The sequence below is a fragment of the Molossus molossus genome, unplaced genomic scaffold, assembly GCF_014108415.1.
Source record: "Molossus molossus isolate mMolMol1 unplaced genomic scaffold, mMolMol1.p scaffold_m16_p_14, whole genome shotgun sequence".
In the NCBI taxonomy this organism is placed as follows: domain Eukaryota; kingdom Metazoa; phylum Chordata; class Mammalia; order Chiroptera; family Molossidae; genus Molossus; species Molossus molossus.
This window is the reverse complement of record NW_023425349.1, coordinates 396,593-415,962: the sequence shown is the minus strand read 5'-3', so window position 1 is coordinate 415,962 and position 19,370 is coordinate 396,593. Positions and strand designations below refer to the sequence as shown.

Below are 19,370 nucleotides of genomic sequence, written 5' to 3'. Positions count from 1 at the left end.
GGTGTAGCCTGTGGAGGGAGAGGGCGGGAAGGGGCGTCCTCGGGGTGCAGCGGCGACTCCCAGGACAGCGGGCTGGTGCACGCGGGCGCCCAGGCTGCCCGGGGCTGGCACGTGGGCCTGGGCTCCAGGGGCCCAGAGGGGGGTCGGACCCCTCTTTGGGGGAAGAAACTGGTCTTACGTAAGGGTGCTGGAGGAGGAGACGACCGTTTCTGGAACCTCGTGGGGTAGATGGGAGTGGGGACCAGGGAGGGAGGACATGGAGGGGCGCGGGGAGGCTGTTCTGAGAACTGTTTCCAAGATCTGTGGGACCCAAGGGCCGCTTGGGAGGAGGGGCGGATCCCTACCCGCCTCCACCCGCCCCAGCCGGCCCGACGCCGCGGCGATTCCCGGCCGAGCACCAGGGGGCGCGCCCGGACCGGCGCCCGAACCCCGACCCGGAGCACGCTTCCCCCACCCCCTAATCGGGAAAAGTGCTGTATTTCCGGGCCGAGCGAGGGAAGGAGTCGCCTGTCGCTCCCCACTTGCTTCTCCCTCGCCTCGGAGCCCCACCGGCCGCATGCCGCTCCCAGACAGGGCGCGCGGCCCGGGGGGCGTCCACGCAGGGGCGGGGGCGAGCGGCGGGGGCCACACCAACCGGACCTTCGTGTTCGATGACGGCCGATGCGCCCCCAGGTACAGTCGGCGGCGCCCTCCCCTGGCAGAGGGACCCCTGTCTGGGCTAGCGCCACCCCAGGACCCTCCCACCCCGGGACCCCTCATCCTCAGTTGGGATCCCGGCTTCCAGGGCCAGGACCCGCGAGCGCCCTCCCCCGGCCGCCGTGGGGAACGGGCGCCCTTCAGGACCCGGCGGGGCCAGGCGGCGGGCACTCAAGTCAGTGACCAGCAGGTGCCCGGCGGCTCCGTCCATCTGCGTCCTTAGGGGAAGGCGGCCGGAGCGCGCCATGTTCAGATGCAGGGCTGAGCGTCTCCCGGGTGCGGGGAGGTGCGGACCCTGCGGGCCAGACCCTGCTGCGCCCACGGGCCTCCCCGCCCCCTCGGACAGAGCCTGAGAGGGCCTTGGGGGTGCTCCCGCGTGGAGGTGGCAGGGCTGTGCCCAAGGGCACGGGGCATGGGTACCCCGCACAGCAGGTTTTCGAGGGCCTGTCTTCCCAGGAGGAGCCCTGACTGGGACGTGGGTGTGCTGTCAGGGAAGGGGCGGGGGTCCTGGCTCCGGCTGGTGATTTTCAGCTGGTGACTCCCTTGCCCTGGTCTCCGTGTGCCCGTCCCGGTGAGGGAGGGTTAGCTGGCAAGGGCCTCCACGCGGCCTGGGAGCCAGCCGTGGTCCGCCAGCCTCTGCACCGTGTCCCGGGGTGTCCCAGGGTTCCTGCCCGTCCAGGTGCCAGGCCCAGAGGGCACAGCACTCTGGAGGGGCCCGGGAAGAGGGGTGACAACCCCAGCGGGGTATTGCCTCTCTCCCCTGTCACGTCAGCCTGAGGACAGGCGCACAGGTCTGCCCCTCGCCCTGTGCCGGAGCCTGCCCCTGCCCTCAGCCCATCCCCGGCTGGCGGGAGTCCTGCCCTCAGTCCTGCGTGGCTGGGCCGTGCAGGTGGGTGAGGACACCTGAGAGGTGGGCAGCTGTTTGAGGCTGTGTGCTGCCGTCGGCCACTTCCTCTGGGGCTCAGCCTCGTGTAAAGTGAGGGGGGCGTGGGTGGTCCTTAGGGTTTTTCTGGTGGGGACCAGGCTCAGGATTGCAAGTTCCTGGCGACATGTCATGGGTCAGGGTGGTCCTTCCACAGACTGGCACTGGCCTGGCACCGGGGGGACCCTGGGGGAACAGCTTGGGCGGGGAGTATGTGCTGAGCGCAGGCCATCTCTGTGAGTCACCCCTCCTACTCGGGAAGGCCCCCTGCCATGGGACAGCACCCCCCGTCCACAGGACAGCTTCCCTTCCCTGGTGCAGCCCCCACACTGCTGTGGCAGAGGGAACGCAGTGTCCCCACCTCGGGCTCTCACAGGCCCCCCCAGAACACCAGCCCCAGCTCTGGGGTCAGCACTGCCCCTGCAGCTTGGCTCAGGCCTGTGTTTGGTCACTAGGCACCTCTGAGTAGGTACCGTGTGTCTGGCCAGAGGGTGGGTACTCAGGCCATCTCTGTAAGGATGGGACGGGACGAGGGCCCCGGGCACGCAGGGGGTGGTGCTGGGCCCCGTGATCTGGACATGAACCTGCCACCTGAGTGACCCTCAGGAGCGCGGCAGGGTCTCTGCACAGAGGCTGGCGCAGGCAGGGTGGGGGCAGGCCCGTGGGCTCGAGGACGTCGAGGGTGGTGAGGAGGCCGTGCCCACGCCGCGGCCGCCTGTCCTCTGGGCCTGCCTGGTGCACAGAGGCCGTGCTGCAGGCGTCCGTTTTAACGACTCCAGTTTGACTCTGGCTCAGTGATGCACTGAAGCCTCCCCTTGTGGCCATCACAGCTGCCGGGCAGTGGCGAGTGCCAAGCCCCTTCCCCAGAGACGCCCTGGCCTCCGCTGCGGCTTTTAATCATTGTGGAAGCAAGCGCCTTGTCCTTTGTCTCGGCCAGAGGGACATTCAGCAGCTTCCCACTTGCCTGGGCACCCAGCCCAGCCCTCGCCTGCACCCACCACAGGACCCTCTGGACGCTGGCAGGGACAGGTGAGCTGTGTACACATGCATGTGCACAGGGCCACACGTGTGCACACATGCATGTGCGTGCACACATACCGCACCCTCCGTTCCTCTGTCGTCATGGCTCTGCAGACTCCTTGGAAAACTTGATGTAAGAGTGAACAACTGGAGAATGTACCTTAGGACAGAGACCGAGTCCATCACCCCAAGGGGTGTCCCTAGTCACACCCCAGGTCTGGATGGTCAGTCTGAATATTGCATACAGATCTGGGCACCTGGCCAGTGAGGCTCCGTGGTTGAGCGTCGACCCTGCACCAGGAGATCCCGGTTTGATTCCCGGTCAGGGCACATGCCCAGGTTGTGAGCCCGATCCCCAGTGGGGGGCGTGCAGGAGGCGGCCCATCGATGTTCTCTCTCATCGATGTTTCCAACTCTCTCTTCTTTTCACTTTCTCTCTCTAAAAATCAATAAAGGAAAAACTTTCTTAAAATCCTGGGCTCCTAGAAGGAGTTTTGGGCGGACACGCTTTCTCCGGACGTCACGTGTCCGGCTGCGGAGGCCCTCAGGGACAAGTGACACTTGGAGGGAGGGGCAGCTGGTCCCTTGGCTTTCCCATGTCCAATCACACAAGTCACACGCCCTCAGTCTCCTCACGAAGCTCTGTGGGCGAGACGTGGCCTTTGGTCCCCACCACCCTCCGAACAGAGGTCATGGAGTGGCGGCGACAGTCTGCCCGTTGTCCGCGAGCTGGCTGCCCGGAGGAACCTCCGCTTGCCGGCGTCCTTTGGAGCCGACTTTTACATCGACGTGGTCTGGTGTCTGTGGGTGTGTCCACGTAGGCCGTGGGGACCTGCTGGTTCATGGAGCAGTGCTCCTGAGCTAGCCGGCTGGGCGGGGTGCATCATTACCAGGGGGCTGTGGCGGGGTCCCTGCCTCCTGTGCACAGGGACGGTGTCCTGGTGGGGACTCTGATCAGGAGCTGCTGTTTCAGCTCAGACATGGACCAAAGTGTGGGGGCCCCAGGCCTGCCCGGGGTGTTGAGGCCGCTCGGCTCCGCTCCGTTGGCCAGGGAGCCTGTCGCGTAAATGGTGGTTTATTTCCCCTTCTCCATCCTTCGAGCTGCCCCTCACCCATCCTTTGCTGCCATCTGTCTCCCCATGACGGGCGGGCCAGGGTGGCGGGGCCGGACCTGACTGCGGCTGCAGACGCTCTCCTGTCCGTCACTGCCCCTCCCTCTGTCCCCGAGTCTTTGCTGAAACAGCCCCGTCTTGTTCCGAAGTTAAAGCACAACTCGGTTCTCTACACGCCCGGTTTTGAGTATTAAATAAGGGGCCTTCTCGGGGCCATCGCATTTCCCCGTGCTCTCCGCCGCCCGGTTCCCCAGCTGTGGGCCGTGGTGGGTCTCAGCTTAGCGAACGAAGGCACACCTGGTCCCAGGTTTCCAGCGCTGCGGCCGCAAGCTCGTCCCCACAGCTGAGACGGTCCCCTGCTCCGCTTCTGCTCACCGCCTGCCCTGTTCCTGCAAGTATTTATTCTTCAGCATGAACTCTGGAAACAACTGGCCGGGTTCTGAGAAGCGGCCTCGTGTGTTGACGGGGGCTGATGAACCGGCTGAACCCCTGGGAGCGGGCACCGCCCCCGTTAATGACCGTGGCTTCTCTGGACGGTCCGGAGGCTGGTGTGTGGGGCTCTGGGCCCCGCAGCTGCCTTGAGTGCCCCCCCCCCCCCAACGCTGGCTGTTGACTTGAGCGAGGCTCTGGGCTTGGCCGGATGGTCAGATGCTTCCTTTCGTTCTAATGGTTTTTTAGTGGATTCTCTTGGGTTTTCTAAGTAAACGATGATGCTGGCTGGCCACAGCGGAGCTCCTTGCTCCTGCTCAGCACTTACTGCTCTTTCCTTGCCAGTGCCTGGCTGGGATGTCCACCCTGGTGGGCAGACCTGGGCACCCCGCTTCAGAGGGAAGCCTCCCCCATTCACCATAGCCATGCTGCCCGCCTAGACTTCTGGTAGGTTCCTGTCGTTCTGGTTAATCGGATTTAAACGTGTCCCTCGGCATCTCACGTACTAATGGATTGTGACTCTCGATGAGTCTTGTTTCTGTGTCTACTGATCGTAGGGACTTCCTGCCTTGATTGTTTTGGTAGAGAAGGTACATGGCACTTTTTCTCGGCGAATGTTGCTTGGTTTCGGGGTACAGTGTTCTGGGAGCGCACACTGGGTCCCCTTGGCCAGCGGCTTCCGCCGGATATCTGCACCTATCGTCAGGGAGGTGGCCTGATGTCTGCGCCGGCCCGTCCGTCTGTCTGATCGGCGATGGGATGACCAGTCTGGGAACATGAGCAGAGTAGCTTCTCTTTCTTCTGTGGTCTGATGGAGGGACCAGAGCTTGACTGGAAACCCAGCAGGGCCCAGTGCCTTGGCCCACCCCAGCTTGCTTGGTCCTGCTGACTGCTTGACCACCAGGGGGCAGGTGTGGGAGGGACGGAGAAGCAGAAGTCGCTGCCCTCCGGGGTTTCCTGGGCAGACGAGGGTGCACAGCCCGGGGGTGAGCTGCTAGCTTCAGCAGCAGGCTGCTGGCTCCCACCCAGCAGGCCTGCCCCTCAGCTGCAGGACCTCAGTGAAACTCCTTAGCTGTGACCCCACAGGTCCCGTTAGAGAGAAGCCTGGCTGTGTGCCGCCCTCCAGTGGTGCACAAGCCTGGCAGGCAGCTGCCCTCCCGTGGGGTTGGAGGTGACTTCCCGCGCTGTGTGCCCATGTGTGGACTCCTCGCTCGTCCTGCCTCTCTGCTGGACCCCACAGGTCTCATCCCGAGCCCCGCAGAGTGTCCTCCTGCTGCCCTGGCAAGGACGTGGTGGGGAGCTGGCCAACCCAGGGGACTGATGCTCAGGGTCAGAACCTCTGCCCTCGGGAACTCGGCCAAACTGCTGGCTCCCGGCCCCGCATTAAACACTCACTCACGTGCCGGGCATGGCCCCGAGCACCCTGCATTGTCAGCTCATCGCTTGTTTACCATCACCTGTGAGGTGGGAACCTCGGGGCCTTTGGTTCGGATGAGGACACGGGCTTAGAAAGGTGAAGGGACTTCCCAGGCCCACAGGTCAGAGCCTGCTCCGGTCGGCAGGACCCTCACCTGATTCCTTGGCCTGGCGGGTGTGTGCCGACAGCCCTGAGGGTCCCCAAGAGGAGCAGGGGTCCCCAGCCTTGCCAGGGAGGAGGGGCTGCTCTGTCTACTTAGCTCTGCTCTGGCTCCTGGGGGGCAGCGAGTCCCACACGCAGTCCACCCTCTCCTGTGGCGAGCGAGGGCAGTTCCTTGGTGTGCTCACCACCCAGAGAATGAGACTTCCTCTGGGACCCCCCTGAGTCGTGCAGGGAGGAGGGAGTGGGAAGGGAGCCGAGGGGTTAGACTGCGAGGTGACCCGTGTCCAGGACGCCACCCGGACCATCTCAGCTTCTGCAGGGCAGACCCCGCCCCGCCCAGAGCCCAATAGCTCTCAGAGACCCCAGTGACCCGGTGAGCAGCTGCTCAGGGCCCTCCCATCACGGGCACCTTCCCAGGAGACCCCTGACCTCGGCCAGCACAACAAATAGGGTCACGTGGGCTGTCAGCTCTGTGGGACCGAGGCAGGAGGCCAGGAGGTCTGCGGGGTGTCTGCTCCCACCCTGAGCTCATTCGGATGTTTAGTGTCCCAGCCACGCTGGGAGGGTGGAGGGGCACAGTACCTTCGTCACCGCCCCAGGCCACATTCCGGGCTGGGGGCGAGGCCTCCAACCCCCAGATCCCTTCCTGCCCTGTGTCCCCCTGAAGTAAACAGAGGCCCCACCCCTGAGACCTCCCCTAGCCCTGCCAACTCTAGGCCTCGAGGCCAAGAAAGAAAACCCAAAGCAGCCCAAAGGAGGGTGGGGGCGGCAGCCAGGCCTGGGGCGGGGCCTGCGGGCTGGGCCATTGAGAGAGGCAAGACCAGAGGGAAACGCGGGGCCCCTACCTCTGACCGAGAGGCTCCCCGCTGTCCAGCCAGCTCGTGACTAAGGAAAAACACAAGCACGCTGATGCGATTAGGAAAATATCTTCCAAAGGCAGCCAGTTCCTCCGGGTTGGACCTGGGACCCGGGGAAGCAGCTTTGGGCAGGGCCGGCCCTGGAGTAGCTCCCCACTGCTGTGGGACGGGGGTGCCGACACCTGTGTGCAGCTCCTCCGGGGGCTGGGAGCCTGGGATGGGCCCGCCCCTCCCCGTCTGAGCGAAGAGGAGGGTTAGGGCCGCAGAGCCTGCCACCCCTTGTGCTCCAGGTGAGTGGTCCTCTCTGGCCTCTGGCACAGCCTGCCCTCAATTTCCCAGCCTAGGCACCAATGTGGTCAGCAGACTCCACCTGCCCAAGCCTGAGATGGCTTCTCAGTCTCCCTGCGCCCCCGCCTCGGGGGACGGGCCTGGCAGGGTGGAGAGCCCCTCTCCCCCAGCTGGTTCTGCGTCCCTCCGAGGGACTGAGAGGAGCCACCTGTGCCTTGGAGATGAGTGTCCCCACGGCGTCCAGTTCATGGGGGTGCAGCTGCTGCGATGGGCTCATAGCAGTCCTCCGATTTGGGGGGCACAGGGCCTGGTGCAGATGGCCAGAGGGCTTTGGGGGCTGGGCGCCTGGTGGCTCTGCTGGCCGGTTCCCCCTGCCGCGTGTAACTGTAGCCCAAACTCACTTTGACTTGGGGAGCTGGGCAGGAGCCCGGGAGGCAGGTGTGGACCCCAAAGGCTGCTACCAGGAGGACCCTCCTGGAACCCAGTCTGCCCATCCCCCTTCCACACCACTGCCGAGTCTCAGTGGGGGGCTCTGTGCTCCTAGAGTCCTGATGACACTGGCCCAGAGGAACCATCCTCCCCCACTGACACTTCTTCCCAGGTTCTGATCTGTTCTGAGCTGCTGGGCCCCGGGGGAGGGGGGTCATAGACAGATGCCTCCAGCTTCCTGGTCACCCCCACCCCCGCAGCGGAGGATCAGAGAGGAGGTCTGTGGGGCAGAGGTGGGTGTTCTGGACCCTGGGGAATGCAGAGCAGGCTGCCTTGGCAAAGGCTGGGGGGCGCACTGGGGGGCTCAGGAGGGGCTGGGAGGGCTTGCATGGCCGTGGGGACCCAGTGGTGGCGTGAACTCCGGCATCTGAGTTGGTGACAAACCTCACCGGTGCCCTGGAGGCGCCTTGGAGAGAGCCCAGCAGGTGTGGTGGGTGCGGTGTCCAGGCCAGAGGCAGGGGTGCGGGTGGGGCCGGGGCCGGGGCCAGGTCTGTGCAGGAAGGGAAGCTGCGGGGTCTGCACACGCAGGGCGGGCAGGGCGGCTGCTCGGCCACCAGCGTGGGGAGGGCCGCGCGGAGCGGGTGGGCTGCCGACTGCGCAGGGCGGGGGCGTGCGCGGGGGAGGGGGCGCGGCGGGGCGCCGGCAGCTGGCGGGGTGTCTGCGGCCGGCTGGCGGGGCAGTAGGGCGGGCGGGCAGCGCAGGAGCCGGGGCTGAGCGAGCTGGCGTGTGCCCGCAGGCAGCCGGGCGCCGGGCACCGCGGCGGCCGGGACGGGGACGGCGACGGGGTGCTCCTGGACACCGCCAGCCTCAAGATGAGCGACCTGGACTCGGAGGTGCTGCCGCTGCCGCCGCGGTACCGCTTCAGGGACCTGCTGCTGGGCGACCAGTCCTTCCAGAGCGAGGACAGGTAGGCGGGGGCGTGCGCGGAGCTGTCCGCGGTGCTGAAGGCCGGCGGGCCCTTCAACTTTCCTGGCGTCGCGGCTGCAGAAGTTTCGGGTGGGGGCGGGGGCCCGGGGGTGGGACAGGGTGCCTGCGCGGGCGTCTCCGGGGCTCTGCTCCCAGCACCCGCAGTCCCGCTCGCAGCTCTGCTCATTTGGGGGACAGGCCAGGGCAGGAAGCACCGTGGCTGAGACTCGCAGTGTGGGGAGGGCCGGTGGTCAATCTTATTAACTGAGAAACTGCCCTTCGAGCTCATGCTGTGGTCACTGTCTGAGGGTGTCAACGTCCCCGCACCTCGAATCCCCTTGGGCAGAGACAAGTAAATGCATCTGCGTCTTTTTGTAAAGGAGCCCGGAGTGAACCCTTGGGAGTGACTCGTGCGCTGAGGGGGCCGGTGGGAAGCCGGGAGAAATGGTGTTTTCTCCGCCTTTTCCCCAAAGCCGTCCTGGTTAAACACCTAGCACTCGGGGCTCAGCCAGGGGAGGCCGCGCCAGGGACTCCCTCCCTCCGCTGGAGCCTGGGGTCGGGATGGGAACACTCTCCTCTGTGCGCTGGGGGCGGGGACGCTGGTGTCTGCACCCGCAGTTCCCCCAGCAGGGCAGTTCTTGGAGTGAGAGCACAGAGTACTGGGGTTGAAAACCGGCAGTGCGAGCTGAACTCTCGGAACGGTCTTGGGGGACAGTGCAGCTGGGAAAACATGGCAGTGAGGAAGGTCAGCCTGTGAGGACCGGACACGAGGAGCTGCTACCGCCATGGAGACGGAGGCCCCAGCAGACCTCACATGACACACAGTCACATCCTCCAAGTAGGTCAGGAGGGGAGCCCGAGCCCAGTGTCTTCACTACTTAGAACTGAGGGATTGGGGTCCAGGGGGGACTCGGCACGATGTTCTGTCTCAGTGGGCTGAGTGCTGCAGGCATAAGTGCGCCCACCAAGCTGGAGCATCGTCCAGTGCACCAGACGGTTGAGGGTTCAATTCCCAGTCAGGGCACATACCCCGGTTTCAGGTTTAGATCCCCGGTCGTTTGGGGCACATATAGGAAGCAACCGATCAATGTTTCTCTCTCATATCTGTATTTCCCTCTCTGTTTGTCTCCCTTCCTCTCCTTCCTCTCTGTATAAAATCCATTAAAAATAATAAGCAGACCCACCCAGGAACACATGACCCAGGGGAGAATTTAGTTGGACTCCCCTCCGGATGGGCAGGGGTGGCTGTGAGCTGCCCTCCTGGGGCACAGGGTGGGGCCGAGGCTCCCCTAAATCCAGCGGTGTGCTCAGCATCTTCCTAAGTCAGCGTTAGCTCCCGGTGCCTGCTCCGCTGGGACTTGGTCAATTATTGAAAACAGCAGCCCACAGATTCTTCCGGTGTTGGGCGGGGAACAGCAGCCACCTCCCCACATGGGCCCCGGGCCTCTGGGGGCCTTGATAAGTGCCGGCAGTCGGTGTCATTGGAGTGGCGCGGCCCTCTGCCTTCAGTATGGGATGGCTGAGGTCTCTGCCGTCAGCTGTCGGGTGGCGTGTGTCCGCCTCGCGGGAACTGCCCGACCCTGGGGAGTGGGAGGCTGGCACTGGGTCCTCCATGGGGTCCCAGACCCTGTGGTTTGGGGTCTTTAATTGCGGTAAAATACACAAAATGGGAAATGCACCACGAGGGACATGTACTACACTTGCTACATCAGGCGTCATCACCACTATCTACTTCCAGAGTGTTCCATCACCCCAGACAGCCCTCACCCCCGCTGGTGTTCACTCCCTACCCCCTTGACCCAGCCTCACAGGGTCTGTGGGGCCTGGAGAGCTGGCCAGTCTGGCCTGGCTCCTCTCACGAACCCCTTGTGCTTCAAGGCTGTTCTCCCGGGTCTCACGGGGCAGGCAGGGCAGAGATTCGGGACGGGGTCTGGGGGTCTGAGGTCACCTGAGCCCCCATCCACGAGGACACACAGGTGGAGCTCCAGGTGGGCTCTGAGCTGCCGCCCAGCCTTGGGGGGAGGAGGCCCCTCTCGGGTGCCTGTGACATGGACCCCCAGAGCGTCCACCACCTCCTCTCTCTAAGCTGCGCTCATCCTCCGTTCTCGGTGGCTGGGCCTTTTCTCCTATGACTGATTCCTAAAGTGGAAAATGAGGGTCCGGCCTCCCTGGCCTAACAGGACCCCTCTACCTGTAGGGAGAGTTGGCGAGGACGTATCCCTGGGGTGATGGAGGGGAGCAGCCTCCTGGTCTGGGGTGGCCAGAGGGCGTGAGAGGTTTGAGGCCAGGAGACCTGCCTGCCTCCCCCCAGTCCTGCCTGCCCTGGGACAGGCCCACAGAGGCCCTGTGGGGGCCTGGGCTGGGGTCCTGGGCTGCAGACGGACGGGCCTGTGTGGCCAAAGGGGCCTCTCGGGTCAGAGATGAGCTTGTCCTCCCTCTCGCCTCCGGCACAGGGCTGCTCTCCACACCCGAAGATTCCTCCACAATCTTCCCTCCCACATTCTGCGCCCCCTGCTCACACCCCCAGGGCAGGCTCTGTCGGGGGAGTGGGGTGCTGCCCCTGGCCTCGGCCCCGCAGTCTGTGAGCAGGTGGGCAGGGTTCTGGGCTTGCTGTTCCCCAGGGAAATAAAGCCACAGCCATGAGTCACCACAGCTCACATGCATGGCTCTGTGGGGAGGGAGGGCTCGGCCCGCGTGGGCGCCGGAGGCTGCGCTGCTGGTCCGCCTCTCCCGGGCCAGGCGGGGGGTGGGCAGAGCCCGAGCCCGCCCACCGTCCAGGGCAGCTGCGGCCCGGGGGCCAGGTCTCGGGGTCCCCCATTTGGATGCTCGCTGCCCTTCATCCGGGAGCCAAGGAGCAACCCCAGGAGGCCTGGCCCCTCCAGTCAGTGCTGACCCTCCCGTGAGCCTGAAACCGGGGCACTCAGCACCACGGCCCTGGGGACAAGCTCGGGGTCACAGGGCCCCCTCCACGGTCAGAGGCTGCAGACCCCAGCCAGGCTGCGAAGCCTTCTGCAGGGAGGTGATGACAGCCCTCGCCCCCAAAGGGCAGCTCTGATGAGGCAGGAGGGGTGGGAAAAGACTCCGGTCATTGTGGGTGTCCACCCGCCTGCCCGGGTCTGTGACATGGACATGAGCTTCAGCCCCTCCCCCCGGAAGATTCCATGGGGCGGAGGGGCTCTGTGCAGTGAGGTGGGGGACGTGGCTGCCACACCACTGGCTCATCCCCACAAGGAACAGAATGACCAGAGCCTGGGCCGGGGCCACAGGAGCAGAGAGGGGATCTGCCAGGCCAGCCCCAGCCCCGTGAGGCCGTGTCGGGGTCTGCGCCCCGCTCACTCCCAGGCCGCGCAGGGGCCAAGGCTCTGGGCTCCGCGGGGCCTGGAGGACAGGGGTCCTGCTACAGGAAGGACACAGAGACCAGGGGTCCAACAGCGCCCTAGGGGTCCCCTTCACCGGTGTTCCTGAGCTCCTCTGAGAACACAGGATGGGCTGACGTGTTTCTCTGGAGTTGAGCAACACCAAATATTGTCTCACACAACAAGCCAAGAAGCAGGAGAGGCGGCCTCGGTCCAGGAGCGTGGGGGCTGAGGACAGACCCCTGCCTGGCGCAGTGGGAGTTGCTATTGAGCAGATCCCAGGCTGGGTCTCTCCTCACCTCAGGTCCCCTCAGCCTGGGTTCGAGAGCCTGGGGTCTCCGCAGGGGGCGTGCCCAAGGGGTTCGGGCTGCCCCTGGGTTCCAGCTGTGGAGAGCAAAGCCGGGCTCCTCCCACAGACGCAGGCCCTCAGCGAGGAGGTGGCGTCTCCAGGAACAGCCTGTGCTCAGAGCCGCTCACCTGTGATCATCAGTAACAACATCACTGAGCTGGGCTGGGGAGCACTTCCTGCCCCGGACGTCAGTGGGGAGTGAGAACCACCCCGTCCAGACGTGGAGGTGCTATGGGTTGTCCCCTCCTTCCCTCCAGCCCTCGGGCTCACACCTGCCCCCCTAGAGCCTGCCTAGGCCTGCAGCTTCTTCGTCTTGTCCCCCTTCTTGCACTCAACCCCCCATCTGCCTGGAGACAGTGAGGAGCCGGTGGCCTGGATTCTGAGGGTGGGGGTGCCAAGGTCTGCTCCCCGGTGCAGGACCCAGGACCTCCCCGGGGCCAGAAAGTGCAGGACTTGTGGGGGTGTCTCTCAGCTGTAAGGGGTGTTGAGGGAGGAGCTGGGAGCCAGGGACACAGGTGCCCTGAGAGGCATGGGCAGGAGGGAGGCCGGACCCAGGGGTGAGGGGAGTAGGACTCAGTGAGGGTGCAGGCAGGGAAGCCAGAGAGAGTTGGGGATGGGGGTGTCTTAGGGGCCATGGCGGTTAGAGGAGGGACAGGGAACTGCTGGGGGTGGGGGCGGCGCACGCAGGGGAGGCCGGAGCTCGGGTTTGGGCAAGTGTCCCCCTGGTGGGCTGGAGACACCACAGTCGACCCTGGCCTGAGCCACGAGGCCTGCCCAAGCCTCGCGCGTGTGGGTTCCGTGTGACCGACGGGACAGGGAGGACACTGTCACAGCGGAGGTGGCCGAGGACAGCCGGGCTGTGCCCACCAGGCTGAAGGGGGCTGGAACTGGGGCAGACAAGTGCCCGCCTGGGCCTCCCTCCTGCTCTGCACGGTGACTGGCCGGGTGGTGGGTCCAGGTGGGATCCCCGCTGCACCCAGGCCCTTCTCCTTGCCCCCCTCTGACTGGGGCTGTGTCCACCAAAACCTGTTGCCTCGGAGGACAACCAGCCTGGTGGGGCCCAGGCAAGATTGGGGGTCGCTTGCCACTTTTGGCTCCATGCAGAACAAGACTGGATGGTGCCCCCAAGGAGGGGACATGTCTCCTGGCACCCGGGCATGCACCCGTCTAAAGCCAAACCCTCGTCCCCTCCTGCAGACCACCCCCTGGAGCCCAGAGCAGCCTCCTGGGTGGTCAGGCCTGAGGCTGGGGGTCCTCCTGGACACCCCTCCCTGCATACAGCTGGTCAGCCCCACCCCCACCAGCTCCCTACCCTCACCTCAGCCTCTCTGATGGGCCCAACACTGCTAACCCCTCCTTTACCCAGGCCCAAGTCCCCACAGCCCCCTGCCCCTCCTGCCTGGACCCAGGTCTCTGTCCTGCCCTGTTCTGGGTGAGTCCCCCGCCCTCCTGGCCCGAGCACGGTTGGTGTCTCCGGTGAGTCCCCGGCCCCCAGCTCTGGATGACGCCCCACGTAGGCCAAGGGCCATGTGGCGTCTGTCTGAGGTTCTGGCTTTAAACCATCCACCGCAGTGGCGAGGGCCCTGGGCACGGGGACACCGGGGCTGACTTCCTCCTTGGTGTCCCTGACGTTCCCTCGGCCCACGGGACAGTCATGGAAAGGTCTGCGGACAGGCTCTGGCCCATGCTGTGCGTTAGGGGAGGACAGTCCCGTTTGTGTCGTGGTTTCACTGGGTCCCCGGCTCCTCGGCCTGGACCCTGAGATGGCGAAGCGGGCGTTCTCGGGGGGCCGGGTCCCCTCCCGCCGCCTGCACGCCGCCACAAGGAGGCGCTTGGAGCCCCGGGCTTGTGTGTCTCAGTGTGTCTCGCCGCCTCTAAGCCAGCGTCCTGGGGACTGTACGGCTGGCTCGAAATTGGATCCCCTGAATTAGTGCAGAGCGAGACCCACATGCCCAGGGAGGCCTCTCAGGAAGGAGCACAGCTCCAGTGGGGTCTCTCCCCGTGCACCCCCGGAGGCAAGGACGGGGAGGCCTGTAGGTCAGGGAGGGACGGGAAGAGCTGGAAGATCTGACTGGGCCGGGAGCTCTGGCCACGTGGGGGTGTGAGGGAGAGGCTGAGGGGACGGCCGTGGACACCCCAGCTCCCCAGGGGCAGCCCAGCCGGGAGGGGCCCGCCCAGGGACAGGTCCTTCTGGCTGCCCTCCTCCCCGGGCGTGAGGGGCTTGAGTCCTCATCCCCTTTTTTTTTAAATTTTATTTTCCAACTACAGCTGATGTTCAGTACTGAGGTGTCCAGCAGAGTGGTCAGACCACATCGACCATCTTCACAGAGTGGTCTCCCCTCTTCACCCCCAGCTCAGGAACCTCAGCAACCTTAGGGCTGCTGACAGGGGCAAAGTGAGGTCACCTCGGGAGGGCAGAGCGTCCCCCACCCACCTCCTGGAGAGCCTCCGGCCCTGCCCCCACCTGGCAAACTGAGGGCTGATCCCCTCTCTGCCCTCCCACTGTTCTGGGGACCCCTCCCAGAGCCACTTACCGGGCCCCCAGACAGAGGGCCCAGCCCTGTGTCCCCTTTCAGAGGTAAGGGAGTCCAGGGGGAGCAGCCAGGCTTCGGGGAGACCCCCCTGTGGCCCTAATGGGACCTTCAGGCGTGTCCAGTCCAGGAATCGTGTGTTGTGTCTGGGGGAGCAGGCTCCTGCCCAGGGTGGCCCCAGGACTAAACGAAGGGAGACACCAACCAGGATCCTGGCACATTGGGCTGGACTGCATCCCCCTGGAACTCATATGTGGGACCCCTACCCCCTAGTACCTCAAATGTGGCCTAACTTGAAAATAGGGTCTTCACAAGTGTTAAGTGAGCAGAGGTCATTGGGGTGGCCCCCACCCCATGTGACTGGTGTCCTTCTGAAAGGGAGGACATTGAGCCCTGGCCGGTCTGGCTCGGTGGGTAGTGTCAGCCTGCGGACTGAAGGGTCTCAGGTTCGATTCCCGGTCAAGAGCACACACCTGGGTTGCAGGTTTGATCCCCAGCCCCGGTCAGGAACATGCAGGAGGCAACCAATCGACGCGTCTCTCTCTCCCTCCCTCCCTTCCACTCTACATGAAAAAATATCCTCGGGTGAGAATTTAAAAAGATAAATAAACTACGAAGGAGGACACTGGAGACAGGTGTGGAGGGAAGGCAGGCAGCTACCCGCCAGGGAGAAGCCAGGAGACCAGCTGACCGGGGCTGACAGCGTGGCCCCTGAGAGCCGAGCCTCCCGCCCGGGGCCTGGCGGCCGAGGTGGCCAGACGCCCGCGTTCATCCGAAGGAGAGGGTCCGCACAGAGCAGCCCTCCGACAGCGGAGCCGGTTCTCTGTTGGTGGCAGAAGAAGCAGAGAGCCGGGATCGGACCATTGCTGGCTGTCAGGGCGGTGGGGCCCCAGCCGAGGAATGAGGGTGACCTGAGCAGCCGGCGAGGCGGGGGGACCTCAGTCCTGCAACCACGGGGGACTGAATCCTGCCGGCGATGGTGAGCTTGAAGCCGTCCTCCGAGCTGCAGGTGGAGCCCGCCCTGCCCGGGGCCTCGTGGACACCGAGCAGAAGACCACGCCGAGCTGTGCCGACGTCCAACCCGCAGCACACGAGGGCACGCGGCGGCTTTCGGCTGCGAAGTTGGGGTCACTTGTTACGCAGCAGAGACGGTGCATACACAGCCTGTCGTCCTGCAGGGGGTCCTGCCGTCCCCATGTGTCTGCGTGCCTGCTTCCTGGGGGTTCACATGGCCCCCCGCCTCCGAGTATCCCTGTAAATGGGCCGTGGGTCTGAGGGCCTGGAGACGGAGCCTGCATGACTCAGGCAGGGCCCGTGTCCTGCTCGTCCCTCTTTAACGATGGCCAGATGGACCCCTGGATGGTGACGTCAGCCCCACCTTTCCACTGGGCAGTTAGGCCTCCCTGTCACCTCAAGGGGACCCGCCACCTGTGAGCATCAGTTCCCCCCACCGGAGGTGCCCCAAGGGGTCAAGGTCCCAGGGAGCGTCCTCACCGAGCCCCACGCTCCTGGGGTCTGGGACATTGCCTCGCTGCTCTGTCCCCCAGCGTGAGTATTACCACGTTCCTCTACAGGGGGCGCTGTCCTCCGCCCCGGGACCGAGCGTGGACTGAGGGGACTCCGCTGACAAGCAGAACGCCCTCCATCGGTTCTTTAACGACCAGTTTTCACAGTGAGGCCTCCGAGGGCGACAGAGGGTATTTTCTGCCGGATTCCTCCTCCCGGCACCCCGTCCTGACCGCGCGTGGGCTGAACAGTGCCCCCCGAAGATGCCCACGTCCTAAGCTCACCCTCTGGACTTTGCAGACCTGGCAAAGGAATGGGAGGCCCCACCCCTTCTGGTGGGCCCCCGTGATCCAGGGGTCCTGGGGGGGGCAGAGTCGGAGCAGAGGGGGCGGGAGCGAGGCCCAATCATGCTCGCTGGCCCAGCCCGCAAAGCCCGAGGGCAGGAAACGGTCCCCCTGAGCCCCTATGGAGCCCCCGCACATGCTGGGTTTGGGACTCACCTGGGATCCGGGAGAGAAACGTCTGTGCTTCACACGTTGTTGGCGACTTGTCGGCGTAGCCAGAGGAAGCTCACGTGTGGGTTCCGTGGTCACCACGTGGGCAGGATTCCGACCTTCTTCCCGATCCCTTTGTTCTGGGAAAATACAGACAACACTGACCGTCCACCCCACATCCAAGTGCCCAGTTCGCCACGTCAAGGGCGCCCACTGCGGGGCAGCTGCCGCACCCCCTCCAGGACTGTCCACCCTCCCACCTGACTGTCCCCGGAAACGCCCCGCCGCTCCCCCATCTATTCCTGTCTCTGTGGATCCGCCTTCTCCTGGCGTCTTCAGCGGGATCATGAAGACCACCCTCGCCCTGGCCGGGTTTGCTCAGCGGTTAGAGCGCCGGCCTGCTGACCAGAGAGCCCTGGGTTCGGTTCCTGCTAAGGGCACGTACCTCAGTTGCGGTTTGTCCCCGGCCCTGGTTGGGGTTGTGTGGGTGGCAACTGCTCGATGTGTCCCTTTCATGTCGATGTTTCTCTCTCTCTTCCACTCTGTCTGAAGATAAATGCAGAAATGTCCTCAGGTGAGGATTAAAAAAACCCAAAAACTGCCCTCCAGGTCCGTCCGTGTGGAAGCTGGTGTCAGGATTCCCTTCCCTTTCAAGGCTGAGTCATACTCCACGGTGTCCACTCTGTCTGCTGGGCACTTGGAAAATGTACTCCATCCCCGTGGGCTCCCCCGCCCCCCGGCCCCAACTTGATGTCGGGGTGTCATCGCCTACCCACTTCCTCACCCCATCCCCTCCCTGCCGCCACCCTCAGCGGGTGGCAGCCGACTCAGCTCAGCACAGAGGAGGGAAAGGAAGACCCCCTCCCCACAGGAAGGCCGCCTCTCCTCCCCACACTCCAAACACCTGCCTTTCTGCAAGAGCAAAGATCCTAAATCAAACCTTACATAACCACAGAGCAGCCACCTGGAAGTCCGCCCCCCCAGACAAAGCCAGCGCCAGCCGTCACCTGGAGGTCCCTACAAAGTGGGGGGCATCCTGCCCTGTCGCCCGCCTGGTCCTGGACCTCGGACGCCCTCGGTCCCTGAGGAGGGACGGCCCTCTCAAAACCCAGCAACAGAAAAGACACAGCACTCGTGGTGGGGGGCTGGATGCTGAGCCTCGGACGGATCTGACCTGGTGCGCCCCGGGCTCTCGGGCGCGCTGCCTGGTCACCCCGAGAGGGCTGCAGTTCACTGCCACTGCTCAAGGACCACGAGCAGCACCTCTTTGTGAGGCCAGGATGCCCGGGAGTCCTGCAGCCCAGGCCCTCTCGGCAGCACCCGGGCCTGCCGGGCGCATGGTGGGCCTCCCTGCTATCCAGCCCTTTCCCTGGGCGCTGACAGACTGGCCCGGGCATTGCCCCGTGGACGGCACCCCTGGTCCGTGCCTGCGCCTGTGGCCTTGCAGCAGCCCCGGCACACGTCAGGCTCTGTGTTTGCATCTGCCACTCTGTCACTCCACAGGAAGGGCAAGGAGTAGCCGACATCTGCTTGAACCCCTGTCCCCAAAGGCAGGCAGGGGCCTGGCCAGTGCAAACACCTCCGCCCTCCAGGGCAGGTACAGGACCTGAGACTGGTCAGGACATGCATGTGTGAGTGTTTGCTGGGACCGCCCAGCAGCTCACACCATGTCCCCGGCTCAGCCAGGGCTGGGTGCTCCGAGGCCCATCTTCCTCCCACAAGAGCCCGCCCCAGGGGTCGGCAGGGTCACAGGTGGGGTGAAGAGACAGGCAGGCCAGGGGAGCTGGAGCCTCCAGTGGGGTGAGTCAGGAGGGCCTGGTGCCCTGGCAGCAGTGGCCCAGTGCCCTTCTCCCGGCTGGGCTCCAGGGCAGGCTGACCCCTCTCAGCACCAGCACCTGCCGGCTGCTGCCTGGCCGTTCCCCGGGCCAGTCCCCTCACCTCCCCAGGCCTGGGGCAGAAAGGCCCTGTAATGTGGCAGCAAAGAGCAGAGGCTGGGGCAGCCAGGGGTCCTTGTTCCTTCCTGTCTCCTTCTCCTGGGGAAGCCACTGCCTCCCTCAGGGCCTCAGTTTCCCCACTTTGTGAACCGGACAGAAATCGCACTGCGGGCTGGAGTTTGTGTTCAGCCAGCTGGTCAGGGCTGGTCCCCACAGGGCGCCAGTTCTCCGCCGAGTAGCCAGCTGCTCCGTCCACAGCTGGGACCTGGCTGGGGCCTCCTGCGGGCACCCAGCCTGGGGTAGGACAACGAGTGAGTGCCCCATGGACTCTCTGATAGTTTGGGGGTAGGACATGGGGGGAGGTAGGGCCCTGAATGCCTGCAGGAGAGAGACAGACAGACAGCAATTTCCCACCGGCCTGAGGGGTGGACCCACCTAACCTGGGCAGGCACGGGGTGGGTCTGGGAGGTCAGCGGGTCTCCGGATGGCCATCCTGGGCACCACCGGCGTCCCGCAGGCGCTGGGAGCTGGGAAGCGGTCCGCACCATGGCCCCCTCCCTCTCCAGCAGAACCGCCGCGGAGGTGAGTGGCCAAGAGCCACCAGCTGTCACCGCGCTGCCCTTCCTCCCTTCCCTCCGCGCGTGACTGTCATCATGATGATTGATACCACTTCCATGACAGGGCCGCCCCCAGCAGCCGCGGGGCGCGGAGACCCCCGGCACACGGGGTGCCCCTGGCGCACAGGGGCTCCTGGGCTGGGAGAGGGCACTGAGCCTGGGCGTCTGGTCCCCGGCGGGGGATGCGACTCCCCCATTTCTCAGCCCTCCACCCCCCAACCCCGGGCCGGTCCACTGCGGCAGCGGCGCGGGGAGGGCGCGGGGCGGTGCCAAGATGGTAGCTCC

At 65.1% G+C, this 19,370-nt stretch overlaps 1 protein-coding gene across 5 annotated transcripts in view; it reads left to right on the top strand.

The window, feature by feature from the left end:
• The first annotated feature begins 556 nt into the window (after positions 1-556).
• Positions 557-19,370, top strand: part of KCNT1 (potassium sodium-activated channel subfamily T member 1) — a 54,280-nt gene continuing 35,466 nt past the window's right edge. For 3 of the 5 annotated variants that reach the window (XM_036261205.1, XM_036261204.1, XM_036261203.1), the window contains exon 1: positions 8,205-8,299. In XM_036261205.1, the coding sequence (XP_036117098.1) occupies positions 8,205-8,299 (95 nt within the window). Of the gene's footprint in view, positions 673-8,128; positions 8,300-19,370 lie in introns of those variants that run through there. The other 2 variants (XM_036261201.1, XM_036261202.1) reach the window with 2 other exon arrangements.